The following is a 19539-nucleotide window of genomic DNA, read 5'->3' as shown; positions in this document are numbered from 1 at the left end:
TGGACACTTCCTTATATACATAGAAAAGTCATGAACACGGAGAGAAGCTTACTGGGAAGAAAACGGGGTTCAGAAAAACTGGAAAGGGATGAGAGAGGATAATGAGGGGGTAAATATGATTAGTTTTCATCCAATCCTAGTGAGAAGGCCATCATCATATAGTACATATCCTAGAGAAATGAAAACTTACATTCACACTTACAAAAACCTGTATGCAAATGTTTATGGTAATTTTATCTATAATCCCCTAAACCTGACAACTAAATATCCTTCAATGAGTCAAGAATGGCATGGCCATACAAAACCCCATAGACCAAAGCCCTGGCTGCATGAAAGGTGAGGCAAACCCATAGGGACACACACAACAGGCACGTGCTGACTTTTCAGAGGCTGGGGTAGGGTCGGGTTAAGGTCTGACCTCAAAGAGACCTGTGACAGGATCTTTTGGGCAGCAGTCCTGAGTTGTGGTGAATAGGTCCATCTATGTGCCTGTTAAAATCCAGCAGGGTGTGGTGGTGGTATGCGTACTCAGGAGGCAGAGGCAGAGAGGCAGCCTGATCTGAGTTTGAGGTTAGCCTGGACTACATATCTAGTTACAGGCCAGCCAGAGTCACATAGGGAGGCCCTGACTCAAAACAAACAAACCTCAAAGAACGGGACTGGGGATTAACTTGGTAGTAGGGCACTTGCCTAGCATGCATGGGGCCGTGGGTTTGAATCCCATTTGGGAGTGAGGTGACCCAGAAAATTGTGAATTCAAAAGTTGAATTTATATGCTAACTTAAACTTTTAAAAAGAGATTTATTTTTACTTTCTGTGTATGAGTGTTTTCCCTACATGTATGTATGTGTGCTGCATGCATGCCCGATGCCCTAGGAGGCCGGAAAAGGGCATCAGATTCCTTGGAACTGGAGTCACAGCCAGGTGAGGGCTGGGAATTCAACCCAGGTCACCTGTAAGAGCAGCAAGTGCTCATCATCACTGAGACATCTCTGCACCCCCGGATTTTGTTGTTGTTGTTGTTGTTGTTGTTTTAAAGTGACTGAAAGATTCAAATAAAACTCTTTTAAAAGAAAATGTCTGTTTCTGCCAGGAGAGTTGCATGGTATGGGCTTAGTCATACCCAGCTGCTGTTTGTGTGTGTGTGTGGGGGGGGGGGATTGCTCCTGTTGAAAGTCCCAGAGCAACAGTTGCCTCCTCCTCCCTCCTTGACTGCCTCACCTCAAACCCCTGGGCACTCCCTTTGTGAAAATGGGGCACAGGGAGGCTGGGTGTGGTGGTTGGTTTAAATGTCAATTTGCCATAAGTCGGAATCACCTGCAGGAAGCCACACCTGGAGAATTATCTTCGTGGCCTATAATGGATGTGGGAAGACCTACCCAAGTGTGCACCACATCTGGAAGCAGCTCAGGCAAGGAGGGCACGGCGCATGGCACAGGGCGCCTGGCGGCAGGAAGACCTTCACCTGTGCCCCAGCCTTCCCACTTGCCGCCGTGTGGACTACCCTGTTGTTGCTGCTTCCTCCACTGACATCAGAACCAGCGTTTCCAGGCTCTCTGCCGACTCTCCAGGCTTTGGGGGCCAGGTTGGGGCTGCTGAGGTCCCAGCTTCATGGACTGTGGTCTCTCCAGTGAGAGACAGACGCTGTGGTACCGTTCCCACTACTGAGCGTCCAGCCTCAAGGGCCGAGACTCAGCCTTGCAGATATAAGACAACTATTTACCATACGCTAAGTTAAATTCTTTTATTTTCATCCTACCAGTTCCATGCTTCCTGAGAACCAGACTAATACAGGGGGAAGAAGGTCTACAGCCTCTACAGCGCTTGAGATGCATGGTACACATCAAGCCATCCGACAGGGCAGTCTGCTGCTGTCTGCCTCATAAACGGTCTGAAAAGTTCTAGATTAGACTAACTGGTTAGTGCTTGTCAACATGACATAAACTAGTCACCTGGGAAAGGGTCCCTCCACTGAGGTGAGCATATCTGTGGGGCTTCTGGACTAACAACTGATGTGAGAGGGTGGTCCTGGATTGTGTAAGAAATCGGGGTGAGCCAAGCCATGGGGAGGAAACAAGCCAGTAAACAGCATTCCTCCTTGGTTCTGCTTCAGTTCCTGCCTTGAGTTCCTGTCCTGCTGTCTCTTCATGACAGACTGTGTGACCTGTAAGTCAAATCAACCCCTTCCTTCCCAAGCTGCTTTTGGTGAGTGTTATACTACAAAAGGCAAGCTGGAACACTGGTCTTGGCTGGGCATGGTGGCACACACCTGTGATCCCAGCATTCCTAAAGTACAGGCAAGGATCTGAGGAGCGTAAGGCTACACAGCCTGGGTTACATGTCTTACGTCAAACCAACAGCCTTCTGGAGTTGGAGCCTGACACCCAGGGGTTCTGAGCAGCCCTGAATTTCAGGGCCTCCTGGAGTCAACTCACTTGTCCTGACCTCTGTCCTCAATAGCTCCTGAACAGTCAGCCAGCCTGGGACCCTGGATCTCATGGTCTGTAATTCTGCATAAGGCCTTTCGGAGAAAGCTGGACCTGCATCCATGTGTCGGGACTCCTAGGTTGCACAGTGGGAGCTCTGGAAAAGGCTTCTCAGATGAGGCCTAGCAAAGATTTCTTCTCTCACACGGAGGCTTCTGAGAACACGTATAAACAAAGGGCTGTGTGTAGACAGGATGGCCTCTACGATGACTACTACTGATCTGGGGTCCCACTGTGGTCCAAGCCCTGTGTAAGTCTGACCAGAAGACCAGAGCTGGGCCACTGTGGTGAAGGCAGGAGGAGGCCCCTTAGCTAGGAAGTTGGCACTCACTGTGAGACACTGGAGAGCACCAGGATGCTTAAGGCTCTGGCTTGGAATGAATGAAGTGGGATTTTGGCAGATTCAGCTCTGGGTTGGTCATCTAGGGGAAAGCTGCAGGATCCCAAGGCTGCCATACGCACTGTGCCATGGTCTCTTTGGCCTGGCCACCACTTGCCTCTCCCATTCTCTAGACAGCAGCTGTGACCTACTCCTCACAGAAGTTACCTTCACCATGCTATAATTAACGAATTTAATCTCTAAAGACACAGATTACAAGACAGTAATTGTTGTTTTTTGTTTGCTTGTTTTTTTGAGACAGGGTCTCACTATGTAGCCCAGGCTGGCCTCAAACTCACCTCGAAATCTTCCTGCTTCAGCCATCTAAGGTTACAGGCATGTACCACCAAACCCGTGGATTATGAGATGAAAAGTTATAGCAACTCAGTTTTCTTACAAAAAAAAAAAAAGCACCATCTTGTGTCTTCCTGTAGCAACACAAGTAGAATGTTCAAGTTTAGACCTTGGTGTGCTGTTAATGACAGGGCTGTACTGCTGCCCCCGGTACAGGAGCTGGTTGGGTTGGCTTACAGGGGAATCATCAGATGGATCTCTTTCTCATAGATGTCTGGGATCAGTCCCATTGGAGAGTTAATCATGTGCATCGTATTCTTGCCAAACAGCCGGAATTCATAATGGATGAGCTGCTCCCAAAAGCCATTGTTGGGTCGAATGATGGGCCGGCGTGATTTGGTCCAAGTGTGGGCATCTAGAAGGGTCATCGCATGGTACTTCATGAGGTAGGCGAGGCACAGAGCAGCCGAGCGGCTCACACCAGCGGCACAGTGCAGCAGCGTGCGGCCCTGCTTCATCTCCACGGAATGGATGTGGTCGGCAATGGGGTCGAAGAAATCGCAGAGACGGGCGACGGGTGCATCGACCACGGGCACCTGCACGTACTGGATATCCTCATAGAAGGTGTTTGCAACCTCTACCGAGACGTTGATGACCGTGGTGATGTGATTGCTGGACAGCAGCAGCTTGTTGTTGGCGGCCGCGCCATTGCTGATGAATAGGCTCTTGGTGATCTGTGAGAGGCCACTGAGTGAAGGCTGTGGGAACTGAACTGGGAAGGCACCCAACGGTGAAGTCATCAAGGTGACGGGTCAGCGGGTGGTGATGTGCTAAGCTTCCATCTTTCTGCTAGGCTGTGCTCACGGAACACTGCGGGAAAGAGGACCAAGTTCAGAAGGGCAAGAACTCGGAAGACTTCTGGGAAGTGGATGGCGGGCCTCTAGGGCTGGCCAAGGCGGTCCTCTGACCAGCATGGCAGAAGCATTCAGGGAACTCATGAATTGTACCGAAGTTCCTTGTCACTAAGCTGAAACTGTTATTGGAGCATTGGGGGTCTTTTCACACAGAAAATAATGGAAATGAAACAATCACCCATGGCAGGGATACGGGATAGACTTTAAAGGGACTTCGGCTAGTGAGTGGAAGGAAATCAGCCATGGCCTGAGAGACCATGGACAAAGAAAGGACCTGCAGGCCTTGGCTTTCCTGGGGTGGGTTCAGGTCAGGTCCTGAAGGGCTTCAGGAGAAGTAGGCTGGTATGCACCAGGGCCTTGGTCCCTAAAGAGTCCCCACACAACTGGACACATAAATGGTGTCATCTACAGCAAAGCTAATGGGAAACTCAGCTGTGTGTCAACTGAGATCAAGTGAAGGCAAAGCCTGCCGGTGCTCACCTGGAACACTAGCGATCAGAAGGCAGCAGAGGGAGGTGGAGGGCTCCAGATCCGCGGGCCCTCTTTCATGGGTCCCCCCTAATAAAGAGCCAGGGAAACAAACTGCAGGGATTCCTTAGTTCTTTCCTTTGGCAATGAAACAGAGCTGTTTACTTAAATTTAACTTTTGAGAAATCTGGATTACAGAGAAAACAAGTAGATTTCCCAAGCAGGCTGGTTTCAGCTAGCATAATGGGCATCTGTCTTAGTTCTCTCATAACAAAAGGTCATCCAAATAACATCTGGCCAATCAAGAATCTTCCCAGGAATGTGACTTTGAAGTGACTGATGTTTTTGTTTCTGCTCTCTTCAGTCCTTTTCAAGCTACAGAACCACAGACCTCCTCTGCTTGGCTCACTGGAATATTCTATTGTACAGAATGAAGTGTTGCACAACTTAATAGAAAACAAAGCCAAATGAGATCTTTAAACTGTTGGTCTATGGGGCAACACACCCACCTTCTATAGATATGATGACACGAGGTCACCCAAGGGCTTGTAGGAAAGTTAAAATGCAAAGCCTTGTGGGGATGACAAATAAAGGCATGGCTTTCAGGCTGAGGGCGGTACAGAGTCGCAAAGACAGTTTTGACGCAATCACAGACAGTAGGGCATAGTAGAGCAGACCCTGAAGGTGAGGCAAGAAGATGGGGGGGGGGTTCTAGACTAGCCTGGACTACTGAAATTCTTAACAAAAAACAACAACAACAACAAAACCCAAAAAAAACAAATAAAACAACCAGCCGGGGTGGTGGTGGCGCACGCCTTTAATCCCAGCACTCGGGAGGCAGAGGCAGTCGGATCTCTGTGAGTTCAAGGCCAGCCTGGGCTACACAGTGAGTTCCAGGAAAGGCGCAAAGCTACACAGAGAAACCCTGTCTCGGGGTGGGGGGGTGGGGGGGGAACTCACAACAAAAGATCAACCCCAGTACCATTCCCCACAAAAATGAACAGTTTGGATTGAGGAGAAGGAAGCAAGAAACTTGGTTTCGGCTGTTTCTGCACTTGACCGCCAACGGGGCCTTTGGAATCCAGGTAATTTGTTACCGGTGGCAAGTGAGACCTGAGGGAAAAGTTTTGTTCATCGTCAGACAGCAAGTTCTGAAGGCTGATATTTCTGGTGAATTACACTTTCTGGAGAAAGCTGGCAAATACAGGTGGGGCGATGGTTAAATGCTGGGTCATAAACGTGGACCAGAGTTCACAAGTTGATGGGTGGGGGAGGCCACTTCAAGCCGAGGACGCTTCCTAGGGAGCTGGCCCAGGCATGGCTCTCTACATGGTGACAGGACTCCCACGATCTTACCTCTTTCCCTCAGCACCGCGGGAGTCTTTCAGGAAGCGACTGTAGGGCGGAGCCGCGGGCGACGGTCTCCGAGAGGGCCCGTCATGATCCTGGATCTCGGGAGCAACGGCTTCTCCTCGCGCAACAGTGGGCAGTTCTGGGGCTAGGGGGAAGCCGCGGCCTGCCGTGCACCCGGACGCAGCCTCGTAGGACTCGCGCAGTCACTAGACCTCACGGAGAAGCCGGGTGGGCTGCAGCAGAGCCTACCCGCCCCATCTCCACGGAAACGCGGCGTCTCGGAGAGCCCGGAAGGACCATCCTCAGGCCGGCCGCCTGCAGGCCCCGCCCCCCGCGCGTTTCCTAGCAACACCCTAGCCGAGCGTCACAAAGAGCGCCAAAAGATCCTGAGGTCCGGCAGCCTGCAGGCTCCGCCCCCTTGCCTGCCCCCATGGCAACGCACAAAGCTCCTCCTCAGACTTCTGTGTAGTTAGTCGCTCCGCGTCCGCGCGCCCTTCCACCATGTCCTTCGACTCAGCTGCCGCTCGCGACTCGTTCTCCGCCACACATCCCAGAAAGCCTTCGGTCAAATGGGATCTGGGCTCGAATTTCGAGTCCGTTGCCAAGGAGACCACCTCCCCTGGCACGGACTTCCGGCGCGAGAGAATGGAGAGCCAGCCGGAGATTAGCCCCCGCATCCACCCTCAGATCTACTTCCTGCGGCCGCGGCCCCAAGTCCCGAAGCTGTTATTCAGGTGTGGTTCTGGCGTACAGAGCGGTCCTCAGTCCCCGAACCTCTGAGGGAATCCGAGCTTTCAGATCCGCTTTGCCCCAACCGTGTCCCCCACCCACCCTGCCCATCCGAGTTCCTCGGATCCCAGAAATGTCGGGATTTTTCAGACCCAGGCCAAGCCGTAGGACCATCAGAAGCCGGGACTCCGGGCTGAAGGCGCAGTCCCATTTCCAGCCCTCCGAAAGAATCCTGGCCCTGGCTTACTGTAGGCTTAACATCGTGCGGTCCGAGGGCACTTTGAGGTGACATCTAGTGAGGTCTCATGCCCAAATTTACTTGACACCCCTCCCACCACCCCCCACCCCGCTTTCACGCCTGTCCATTCTCCATGGTTCTGGAAAAGCCTTCAGTTCCGCGTTGTTGGCCCCAATCCTCACAAGCCTCAATCCCGCCCTTCTTCCTCAACCCTTTCCCCAGCCTCAGCCAAGTTCCTACAGAGGATTTATTATGGAAGAGCAATTTGCTTCAAAATGACCATTTATTACTTTAAAGAGTATTATCCAACCTTTCTCCTTTTTCATGTCTAAAGTTGATAAATTTGGTGCCACCACTGAGTAAAGTGGATCTCTACATATTTAGGCTCTTTTCCTTGAAAATAGGATTTAGAGTGTGTGGTAATTCCTGACCTTTAAACCTGTTTTTCTGTCAGCATCTGGGTATGTTGAGTCATCCTTCGCAGAAGCCAGAAAAAAATGGAAATAGAAAGCTTGGGATGTTGGTTTCTTGGTAGTGTTTGTAAGTGTAAGCACACCCAGAAGCCAGTTGTTACCTACCGATAGAAAACGAATTGGAAAACATTTTCTTTTCTTTTTCTTTTTTTTGGGGGGATGGGGGGTAGGTTGAGACAGGGTCTCTCTGTGTAGCTTTGCACCTTTGTAGCCCAGGCTGGCCTTGAACTCACAGAGATCTGCCTGGCTCTGCCTCCCAAGTGCTGGGATTAAAGGTGTGCGCCACCACTGCCTTTCTGAAAAACATTTTTCAGTCCCTTGAAAGGTTTTATTTATTTTTACACCCCCACCCCCCTCCCCGCTTCTTAAACTAGGCATGGCTGCCCATGCTTGTAATCCCAGCACTCAGCAGAAATTCAAGATCATCCTCATCTTAAAATGGAGTTCTAGGCCAGCCTGGGATACATGAGACCCTGTCTCAAAACAATAAATCTTTTTTTTTGTCCTAATTATAAAAGTAGTGTATTTTCTGATGATCTTATTGTTCTGATGTGCTAACCAATAGAATTTATGAGTATAAGTTTTCATGTTTGTTGTTCCTTCTGTTCCTGTGTGTATTCTGCCCAGATTAGGACCCCCAAAGAGACCACCAGGAGACCAGAGATATCCAGAATGCAATAGCAAGGTTTACTTCTTGGCACAATACGAGCTAGCAAGGAACCCTCGTCTGCAGTGCCCGGCGCAGCGAGGCAGGGAGGAGACTTCCTCTTTCTTGGGGAGATTAGCTTTTGAAGGCAAAAACCACCAAATTCTTCAGAGAGGAGGGGGTTAGTACGGGTCCACCCTAGATTGGTCCAGTTTTCCTGAGTTTGGACTTTATCTTATTTTTTGCTCTGTCAGGAGTTTTACAGCCCATCTCCAAAATTTGGTCATGTTATCTCGGGGAAGGGGGGCATCTCGTGGTTAGTTACCACCAGACAGTCTGATTTTGTACTTTTAAAACTTCTGACTTCACCCTGAGAATGGGGAACTGACTTGGTTCTGGCTATTTTAGATGTCCCTTTCCTCAGCTCTCCGGGCCTTAGGGGGAACTGGGGTGGGGGTCTCTCATTGTGTATCAGACAGACAGGCATTTCTGTTTCAGGCAATTTGTGAAAATGTGTGTGTAGTTCTTCCTTTTTTTGTTCTTGTTTGTTTGGGAATCTGTGTTCAGGGAACACATCACCAGCACATCTATCATTTCTCTGGTTTCTTTTAAAATGGTTTGTCAATCACTACAAAAGTAATGTACACTAATTAAAACATCATCAACGACAAACTGAAGACAGACTAGCAAAATGAAATGACCAGAAACAATCACTGTTAACATTTTGATGTGTATGTTTAAGGTTCTATGCTGGTTAGCTTTTGTCAACTTGAAACAAACTTGTTCCTTCATTCAAGGTAACTGCTTGTGGAGTTAGCTACAGCTGATTGGCTGTGGGCGTGTCTGGGGGCGGTTTCTAGTGATGGGGCGGGGGATATGCAGCCACTATGGGCGGAGCCATCCCTGGGCAGGTGGTTCCTTTGTATACAGTCATGAAAAGCAAGCCAGTAAGCAGCCTCCCTACTTTAGTTCCTGCCTCAGTTTCACTTGATGAGTGACTGTAACCTGTAAGAGGAAATAAACACTCTCCCCCTCAGGTTGTTTTGGGTTAGTATTCTGTCACAGCAACTAAGAGGCCGAGATAATCCGTATGTGTGTATGCATGTTATATTTTTTTAAAAACATAACAGCACAAAAAAAAAATCACAGTTTAGTAATCTGCTTTTTTCTCTATCTAGTTATCCCATCAAGATATTTATACTTGGTTACATGTATGTTATCTGATGTTTTAGCACAATTATTCACATTCTTCCTTGTTGAGCACTTGGCTTCCAATTTTTAAAATGCATGAACTTTTTTTTTTTAAATGGGAAAAACCATTTTAAAAGCTTCACAGTGTAACTAAATTACCAGAAAATTAAAACCCATTGGCCAGCAACATCCCTTGATGTTTATTTGTTGAGACATGTGGCCCAGGTTGGCTTAACACACAATGTAACTAAGAATGGCCTTGAATTTCCAATCCTCCTGCTTCTGCCTCCCAGTAGGTGAGTTTTTATTGGTGCTGGAGATCACCCAAGATTGTGTGCATATAAACACACATTCTACCAACTGAGCCTCCCCCCAGTTCCCCATTCTCATATTCCTCTGTACTTCTCACCCTTGTGGGTGTCTCCAACCCACAGATGTCATGAGGCTCAGGATGCCTGTGAATGCCAACATCCAACACAACACGATGTAGCAAACTTAAAACACTAGGAGATTGGGCACAGGTGGAGGAAACTTTTTTTTTTTTTTGGTAACTCAGTTGTGCGATTCCTGAGTGTGAACTTTGTCAATGACACGGTTGTCTTGCGGTGTCAAAAGGCGGAACACATTAATAGAGTCTCCAGAAGTCCTGTAACACCCCAAACTTCCCTCTCTTCCCAAACTCTTTCATTAGAATTCCCTTATTAACTAACCCTGTGCCCACCCAAACTCCTCCCTTATCTCTTTTCCCCTCCCTCCCTCCCTCCCTCCCTCCCTCCCTCCCTCCCTCCCTCCCTCGCCCTTTTCTTCCTTCCCTCCTTCCTTCTTTCCTTCTTTCCCTTCTTCCCTTTTAAAGACAGTTGCCTATGTAGCCCAGGCTGGCCTCAGCTCACAGAGATCAGCCTGGCTCTGCCTCAGAAGTGCTGGGATTAAAGATGTGCGCCACCATTGCATGTCTGGAGAACATTTTCTAATCCCTTGGCATGCACTAAATACGACCAGCTTTCCTTTTCCTTTTTTTTTTTTTTTTTAAATCCTGTTCTGCTCTACCCCCACTTCCCAGGTCCCCTTAGATCTAGGCTGTGAAGGAAGAACTCCCCACCTCAGCCTCTCTCAAATTCATCGTTTGCCTCCACCTTCCAACTTCACCTGAGACCTCCTCCACCTTTGCTCTTCCCTTGCTGTTTCTCACTGAGATGACCACTCCCAGCCTTCTGGGAAGAGCTCCGGGGGAGCGCTGGACCTGCATGACCTGCACGTGCAGTCCTAGGTTCCACCCAGCACCGCCACAGAGTAACAACAATCACAACAACAACAACAAGAACAACAGTTCTCCAGGACCCTTCTGATTCTATGCTGACCTCTCTTGTGGACTGCTCTGGACCTCTCTGTGTCCTCCCAGGATGCTTTTCCTCCCTGTTCTGGAAGCAGCCTCTTAGCATACCTTGTCTACAGGCAAAACTTAGTGGTTTCCTTGATCCTCGGAAGGTGAGAAAACCACTTATCTTGAAATCCAAGGAGTCAGGTGGTGGTGGCACAGGCCTTTAGTTCCAGCACTTGGGAAGCAGGGGGAGGTGAATCTCTATAAGTTCCAGGCTAGTTTTGTCTACAGAGTGAGTTTCAGACCACCCAGAGCTACATAGCAAGACCCTGTCTCAAAGCAAAACAAAATTAAATTAAACCCAAGGAGGTATCTACCACTATCCCAGCATCTGTCAAACCAGGCCTTGACCGGTTGTCCCTAACCTGTTTTATCTTCCCCTGCCCACTCTAGCATAATGAATTCCAATGATGCAAATGTGAGGAAAATTTTACCCAAGAGCCATTTATCTCGGGTAATTATTCGGGACAACCTCAATGCACAGCGCATCTACGAGATGGAGGTAGGGTACCCACCAGCTTCTGTGCTGGGGCCTGTTAGTGGTCTGACCATTCCACACTCATATCTCCTTCCTGCCTAAGAAAGCTGCCTATGGCGCCCAGGGTGGAAGTGGGACTCTCAGCTCCTAGAGGGCCATGAGAGTATTTTAATGCACGCCCCATCTTCATGGACGAGACAGATGACAGTAGGGGTTGGTGTCTTGCCCAAGGTGTCACACCTGCTCATCATGAGCTGGAGAGAGAGAGAGAGAGAGAGAGAGAGAGAGAGAGAGAGAGAGAGAGAGAGAGAGAGAGAGAGAGAGAGAGGAGGAGAGAGAGAGACCTCACCCCTTGGCTCATGGCTTGTTTCCTCAAAACACAGCATGTCTCATGCAGAACCTCAGGCTTTACAACTTGAATTGGCATCAGCACTGTCTGGCTAGTTTTTTTCTCTTGCAAAGTTATCCCATTTCCAGAAGAGAAGTAAGACTAGCAGCAGCAACAACAAAGCCACAGCACGACAAAGACCAAGTAGGCCCCATGCACATCCCTTGGGTTAGACTTTCCATGCTGCGGTCTCCGGGAAACAGGCTGGACTCGGGGATAGGTCAGTTCTGTATGATCTTGAGTGAGTCACACTTTCTTTATTTTAAAGCAGCATTTGAAATTCTTTTAGTTACAGTTTCTATAAAGTAAATTTGAGCTAGTTCAGCAGAATGGGGAACTTGAGTTCACATAAGCAAGGATGGATGGACAGGACGACACATATGCTTCCCAGCTTCCCTGGCAGCTCTTGCTGTCTGCCTTTTGGAGTCTGTATTTTTTAGGGGTGTATCCCTTTCTCCCTGACTTAAAAATACTTGCACATGTATCTCACATCCTGATTACGCTGTAGTTTGGGCGAACACCTGCGTTGGGCATGTATCTCATATACTGATTGTGTTGTAGTTAGGGGATCCCCTGCATTTGACATGTGTCTCACATCCCAATTGTGCTGAAGTTAGGCGGACCCCTTGCATTGCCTCCTCACATCCCATCCTGCAGCAGTTCATTGTAACACACAACTGAATAAGGAGCGCGGGGGGGGGGGGGGGGGGGGGGGCGGGGGGCGGGGAAGGGGGGGGACACGGGACGGGACACAATGACGACGACGACGACACGACTTGTCCTCCCAGCCTTACAGTCTTGTTGAGACAGAACAGGAGTTAGGGAGTGGATGAAATTTGAATTCCCTGTAATATAGAACTGTTACAGGAGAGTAGACATATATTAGATAGACATATATGGATATAGGTTACAGATAATATGTAGACAGCACAGTAATTAGCAAGGACAGGGGATAAGACTTATATATAGAAGGAGAAAGAAACAAGATGGACCTCTTTGGCTCCTGCAAGCTCTATTTCTTTATTCCCTTACAATTTTCCCTTATTATTTATTATGTGGTGCTGGGAATTGGACCTAGGGCTTCGCACACGCTAGGCCGGTTCTCTATTGAGCTGCATTCCTAGCCTTGCAAATACCCATTTCTTTAGCTTAGTCTTCAGATTATTCCGGTTGAAATCAGGCTCTGCAGCTGCAGACCATCAGAGGGCGCCATAGTACTTTATCCAGCGCAATGCCCACTTGGAAAAATAGGGAAACCGAGGTCCTGTGTGGTTACTTCTAGTTACCAAGTGACTTGTTTATCCTAAATTATCCTAAATTCATCTCTGTTTTTTGTAAGATGAAAGCCTCTGACAAGACCAAGAGAAGAATGAGCCACTTGTACGACCACCTGAAAAAAAAGTTCATGACGGACCAGCTGAGAAAGATGCTGCGCTGGAGGCGGGACTCTCTGAGCACCCAGCAGTACTTGGATAGGCAACGGGCCTACAGAGCCTCGACTTAGACGGCCGGCCAGCCACCGCAGCATTGGCAGAATGGTCTGTCCCAGGAGCCCGAAACCACCCTGGTGAGAGCCGAGGAGCCCCGGAACATGCTGGTCTCCACCAGGGTGGAGCAATAAAAGGAAAGCCGCGGATAGAATAAGAGCACAACATGTCCTCGGTTCTAATCTGCCTTGCTCCTCCATCCCCTCTGTTCCGGTGAAAGGTCGACCGATGCTTGGTGGAAGGGGGAGTGTCAAGCAGGTCTCCCTGGTTTGTGCAAACATGGAAACGTCTGTGCCCACATTTCTCTTTCTTTCTCTTTTCCTACTCTCTTTCCCTCCACCATCCCCACTTTCTCCATCTCTCCTTCATGTCAACCCTTCCTTCCTTCCTCCTTCCCTCCCTCCTTCCCTCCCTTCCTCCCTTCTCCACTCCCTCCCTCCTTCCCTCCCTCCTTCCCTCCCTTCCTCCCTTCTCCACTCCCTCCCTCCTTCACTCCCTTCCTCCCTTCTCCACTCCCTCCCTCCCTCCCTCCCTCCTTCCCTCCCTCCTTCCCTCCCTTCCTCCCTTCTCCACTCCCTCCCTCCCTCCCTCCTTCACTCCCTCCCTCCCGCCCTTCTGCCCTCCTTCCCTCCCTCCTTCACTCCCTCCCTCCCTCCCACCCTTCTGCCCTCCTTCCCTCCCTCCTTCACTCACTCCCTCCCTCCCACCCTTCTGCCCTCCTTTTTTTCTTCCTTCCTTCCTTCCTTCCTTCCTTCCTTCCTTCCTTCCTTCCTTCCTTCCTTCCTTCCTTCCTTCCTTCTTCCTTCCTTTGGTCTGGAGACAACTCAGGACTTTGCTTGTTCTCAGCACACGCTCTCCCCAGATCCAGGGTAGCACATCTGCCAGCTGTGCTGGGGCTGTTGACATCTTAGATGGAAAGGACTGAGTAATGCCACTGTGTGACATTCCAGTGGTAAGGAGGTCAGGGTGAGGCACCAAACAGTGCCACCTACCAGCTTGTATGACCTTGGGAACCTCCCTGGGCCCCTGTTTCCTCATCTGAAAGAGTCAGGCAATAGGAAGACAACCAGCTTCCAGGAGCTCATCTTTCCAACTGCTGTCATAATGGCAGTGCCCATCGGCTCCCAGCCCTCCTGGGGCTTTTGCAAAGCAGCACTCTCTGCCCTCCTGCCTCCTGTCCACCCCTCCCCAGAGCCTGCTTCAGTCATATGCTTGCTTTTCTCACCGACTTTAGGTTCTAGTGGCTTCATTCTGCCTGTAGTATAGCAGCTCGGGTCTTGGTCCTTAGCCCGGATTAGATTGTATACCTTGAGGGCAGGAAGTCAGAGCCCACTCAGTCTTGATATGGGTCTCTTTTGGATGCTTCTCCAACCAGCCCTGAGGATAGGCCACTCCTGTACCCAGTCCCCACACCTGGATCTGTGCCAAGCATTTGACTGGCTTTGACTTGCTTACACACTTTTCTTCCTGATCAGGCTGTGACACTGACATCTCTAATCACAATATCTAGGAAATTTTGTCCTAGAGAATTTCATACAGTGTCTCTTGATCCTATCCATCCCCACTGCTTTCATGTCTCTTTTTTAAGGAAAAACTCTCCAATCGGATGTCCTTGTCTTCTGACTTTGGTCCCCTTCCATGATGTCCCCCCAAGCCTTAAGGATGGGGTACTATTATAATTTTATTACTTGGGGTCAGATACCTCATGGCCAGTTGATATCTGCATTTTGACCAGTTGTGACTTTTTATTTTGTGTTTTGCCTGCAGAGGCCAGAGGCAGCGCTGGATCCTCTGAGGGTTGGGATTTCAGAGGGTTGGGATCGCCATGTGGGTGCTGGGAATCAAATTCAGCTCCTCTGCAAGAACATCCAGTGCTCTTAACAGCCAAGCTATTTCAGCCCCTATGATGATAATGGTGATGATGATGATGACAATGACTAGGATGACGATGACAATGTAGACCTTTCTGGCCTTGAGCTCACTATGTAGCTGAGGATGGCCTTGAACTCCTGATCCCCCTGCCTCTATCTCCTGGGTGCTGGGATTATAGATGTGTGCTAACACACTCAGTCCTTCCTCACAATCCCCTTCCTACTACACTCGAGAGAAAGCATGCTCTATTTGTGTCATTTATTCTGCCTTATGGAATGACATCCAATTACATTTTGTTTTTCCGTTTTTTTGGTTTTTGTTTTTTGTTTTCCCCGAGACAGGGTTTCTCTGTGTGGCTTTGGAGCCTGTTCTGGAACTCACTCTGTAGACCAGGCTGGACTTGAACTCACAGAGATCTGCCTGCCTCTGCTTCCCAAGTGCTGGGATTAAAGGCGTGCGCCACCACTGCCGGGCTCTACATTTGTTTTTCTGCAGATATAATATCACTTTTATTTACAGCTGAATAAAATTCCTTTGTGTGTGTGTGTGTGTGTGTGTGTGTGTGTGTGTGTGTGTGTGTGTGTATTTTAAAATCCATGCATCAGTTGATGGACATCTAGCATGGTTTCATTTCCTGGCAATTGTGAATACTGCATTAACAAACACGTATGTGTAGATATTTCTGTGTTATGCCGACTTACTGTTTCTTGGGTAGGTACTCAAGAAGGAGGTTCTAAGCCAGTGAAGGAGAGCTTCAGCAACAACATAGATGAACTTGCCCTGAGAGCGAGGGCAAGCAGGCAAACATCACAAGCTCCTCCTTCTTTCTGTGGGCTGCTACCAGAAGGTGTGGCCCAGATTTAGGGTGGGTCTTCCCACCTCACATGATCCAGTCATGAAAAATCCCTCACAGGTGTGCCCAGATGCCTGGAGTTTAGTTGATTCCAAAGATATTCAGGTTGATAGTCAAGATTATCCATCACATTTGCTAGTGTGTGTGTGTGTGTGTGTGTGTGTGTGTGTGTGTGTGTGTGTGTGTGTGTGTGTGTTTGTGTGTAGATATAGGGGACAGAGAACAATTTTGTGAATTTGGTTCTTTCCTGTCACCTTTACATGGATTCTAGAAATGGAACTCAGTTGTCTGGCCTGAGCCATCTCACTGGGCTACGTTTCCCAGCTTCTAAAATGTACATTTTTCAAAATAGTCCCTAATAATTCCCTGGATTTCATTGAAGTCTACTTTATTTTTTAAGTTTTTTTTATTTATTATGTATACAATATTCCTCCTGCATGTTGCCTGCAGGCCAGAAGGGGGCACCAGATCTCATTACAGATGGTTGTAATGTGGTTGCTGGGAATTGAACTCAGGACCTCTGAAAGAGCGGCCACTGCTCTTAACCTCTGAGTCATCTCTCCAGCCCTGAAGTCTATTTTAACATCCACTTCTATATCTCAAATCTATTCATTTGAGCCTTCTTTTATTTGGTTAGGCTAGCTAGAGGTTTGTCAATATTGCTTTTAAAAATCTTTAAAATTTTATTTTATTTTATTTATTTATTTATTTATTTTTTTTTGTGTGTGTGTGTGTGCAAGTGCCCAGGTGGAGGTCAGTGGACAACTTTCAGGAGTTGGTTTTCTCCTTCTAGCATGTGGGTTTTGGGGCTCGAACTCAAATTTGTCAGGTGTGGCAGCAAGTGCCTTTATCCACTGAGGCATATTGCCAGCCCTGTCTTTTCACTTGATGGCCCTGGAATCACACTCCTCTTAGGCACCTAGTGTTGGGATTACAGGTGTGAATCACTGTTGTGTGAGCCTTCCTGAGGAGGCACAACTTAACATTTGTCTACCCACCCCAGATAGGGAACCCATGACAGACCAAAGTACTGATCACACTAGAATCCAACTTGGTGAACTGGTGAATGTATTGTATGATAATGAGTCCATTTATTATACTTACAATTTGGTCAAGGGGTTACTTGTGAGAGCAAGGACTCACAAACAGGACCCCATGTAGGTGAAGACTTAGGGGTGCTGCAGCGCTGGAGAGTGGTTTGACAGCTCTGAGAGTCTCTCCCAGACAGCTTAGTGGGTCCGACTCATTGCCTCAGCCACTCCAGCACAGTTGACTCTTTCCATAACCTTGGGATGGGGCTCTCTTGAATCCTACAAGTTCAGCTTTTCCAAGCATGTGAAGTTAGCTTCCATCAGAGTCCAGGAGCCTGCCCATTCCCCTTTCCGCATCTTTTGGATAGAATATCCAGTAGAATCTGTTAAGTCCATTTGATCTATGGTGTAGTTTAGCTCTGCGGTGTCTTTGTTGACTCCAGTTTGAAAGACCTATCTAAAGAAGAGGGTGGTGTATTGAAACTGCCCATTGTTATTGTATCAGGACCTATCTGACCTTTTATGCCCTTTAGTATTTGTTTTCTAAAATTAAGAGCCCCAAATTGGGTGCTTACACAATTGTTACGTAATTACCATTGCCATCTCCCCCCTTCTTTGAAGCAGCCTATGCTACCACAACTCCATACGTACTTTCCTATAATATTGTAGGACCTGCCTTAATATCACACTTCCCGGGGGCCCAGAAGAGACGCTACCAGCGGTGCGGGAATGAATCTAGACACGTGGAGCTCTCTCTTCCAACTTGTGTATTAGTCCGCCACCATCATTCTGCCAGCATAATTCTTCCTGCTTCTATCGGAACTGGCCTCTATCTTTTCCAAGACAGCCACACCTTCACGCTTACAATACAACATAAGAATTGCAAGGCCTCCACCAGAAGCTTCCTGGCAGCATCATTTGCAACTCAAAAAGGGGAAGAGAATAAAGGCAGAGTTGGATAGGAGCTGGAATAAATCAGAGAAGGAATTTATGTGCTAGGAACATATCCTTACTGTGGTTAGGTGAAAACATTACAAGTCTATCATAAATGTGCTCAAACTATAAACTTACAGGTGATAGGGTAAAGAAATCTATAAGTCACTAAAAATAAAACTGCCACTGTTTTTCTCTGCTACCAGTTTTCTGACAGGGCGGGGAGGAGTACTGATAGCTAGTCAGTCTGCATCACAGCTTGACGCACCCGGTGAGGGGAACCCCTTTATTCTAAGAAATCTGTGGAAGATCTGAACTTGATTTGCATAATAAACCAAGCTGTGCATCTAGTAGCCTTTTAGTCTCTTAGGCTCAGCGGGGTGGGGGTGGGGGTTAGGGGATTGTGGGTTTATTAGAACCTAGTGGAACAGTTTCTGAGAAGCTTAGCTGTTTGTCAAAATGGTTTGCAAGTATTTGGGCATGCAAGAATTTCATAGCAGAAGACAGCTGAAATATTAAAAACTGTGTAACACCAAATATAATAAATGGCTTGCCTTTTGACGGACCCTTGGCTGGTCAAAGTATAGCTTTAATACACAGCTGAATCTCTAAAGATATTCTTGTGGCCCGCAAGACTTCACAATTGTATCTTTTTGAATGCTTATTCCTTTTTTTTAGTATAAATTCGCCTTTATTTCTTCTGGGGCCAGCAAGATGGTTTAGTGGGTAAGGGCATTTGCTGCCAAGCCTGATGACCTGAGTTTGATATCCGGGCCCCACACGGTGAAATGGGAGAACTGACTCCCATAAGCTGTCTTCTGATTTCCATATATGCACCATGGTGTACACACACACACACACACACACACACACACACACACACACACACACGATAAATAAATTTTTTGTGGGGAGGTTGGGGGCTCCATTTGCATGGTAAATTGATTTCCACCCTTTGTTGACTCACAGTTGGATGTCATTGTTAGTGAGATATACTTATTGGAGACAATAGATAGATACATGGGATCTCTTTTATTTAATCCAGTCATCTAGTCTCAGTCCTTTTATTGGTGAGCCAAAGCCATTAACATTTAAAATTATTTAGACAGGCTTGCAAATGTTGATTGGATTTTCTTTCTTTCTTCTTTGGTGTGTGTATATGTGCATGCTTATGGGTGGGTACACATGTATGTTGTACATGTATGTGGAGACCAGAGGACAACTTTTGGTTCTTCCTCAGGAGTCAACTACTTTGTTTTAGAGCTGGGTCTCTCATTGCCTGGTGCTTTCTGATTTGGTTAGGCTCACTAGCTAGCAGGCCCCAGCAATCTGTCTCCATCTCCCCAATGCACACACTACTTTCCCATTTTTTTTTTTTTCAAACTTGGATTCTGAGGATCAAACTCAGGTCTTGATGTTTGCGTGGCAAACATTCACTGGCTGAGCTATCACAGCTGCCTACCTCTTTTTTTCTTCCCTGTTGGCATTAGATGTTTGCTGGTTTACTGTGCTGGGCACAATGGATTCCTTCCTAGCCGTCCTTTGTTGTCGGTTCCTCCCATTCCTGTTTCCATTTACTCATGCATTTGTATATGTGTGTAGGTGTATGTAGGTCACAGCATGTGTGTGGAGGTCAGAGGACAATTTGCAGGAATGGTTCTCTCCTTGTACCATGTAGGTTCTGGAGCTGGACCTCATGCTGACAGACTTGGCAGCAGATGCCTTTACTCTGAGATATCTCCACCCTGTTGTCTGAAGCTAACTCCACAGCTCCAGCAGAGCCCTGAACATCCACAGCCACATCCATCCAGCAAGGGGATTCATGTTCCAAGTTTAGAAATGACAAAGACAGATGACCTGTGTAGATCTCAGCGGCATGCTTTCTTCCCAAAGTCCCACACACTTGAGAAACACCCTCTTGCTAGAACATTAACCATCCCAGGGATAT

General features: G+C 48.0%; 2 protein-coding genes across 3 annotated transcripts; one reads left to right on the top strand and one right to left on the bottom strand.

Moving 5' to 3' along the window:
• Positions 1-1730: 1730 nt before the first annotated feature.
• Positions 1731-6277, bottom strand: Dusp18 (dual specificity phosphatase 18). 2 transcript variants are annotated; one of them, XM_015991701.3, is made up of 2 exons: positions 5898-6277; positions 1731-4029 (listed from the first exon to the last, which is right to left on the bottom strand). In XM_015991701.3, exon 2 carries the CDS (start codon positions 3957-3959, stop codon positions 3393-3395), a length of 567 nt encoding a protein of 188 aa, XP_015847187.1. In that variant the 5' UTR covers positions 3960-4029; positions 5898-6277; the 3' UTR covers positions 1731-3392. The 2 variants fall into 2 exon arrangements, with proteins under 2 accessions (XP_015847187.1, XP_076401930.1); XM_076545815.1 differs by lacking the exon at positions 5898-6277 and adding an exon at positions 4554-5048.
• A 118-nt stretch (positions 6278-6395) lies between these two features.
• Positions 6396-13067, top strand: C10H5orf52 (chromosome 10 C5orf52 homolog). The gene is made up of 3 exons (XM_006972928.4): positions 6396-6628; positions 10943-11051; positions 12755-13067. The coding sequence occupies exons 1-3, from the start codon at positions 6396-6398 to the stop codon at positions 12917-12919; spliced, it is 507 nt and encodes a 168-aa protein (XP_006972990.1). The 3' UTR covers positions 12920-13067.
• The last annotated feature ends 6472 nt before the right edge of the window (positions 13068-19539 follow it).

Source organism: Peromyscus maniculatus, chromosome 10 (assembly GCF_049852395.1).
Source record: "Peromyscus maniculatus bairdii isolate BWxNUB_F1_BW_parent chromosome 10, HU_Pman_BW_mat_3.1, whole genome shotgun sequence".
In the NCBI taxonomy this organism is placed as follows: Eukaryota; Metazoa; Chordata; class Mammalia; order Rodentia; family Cricetidae; genus Peromyscus; species Peromyscus maniculatus.
This window is presented reverse-complemented; position numbering and strand designations above follow the sequence as displayed.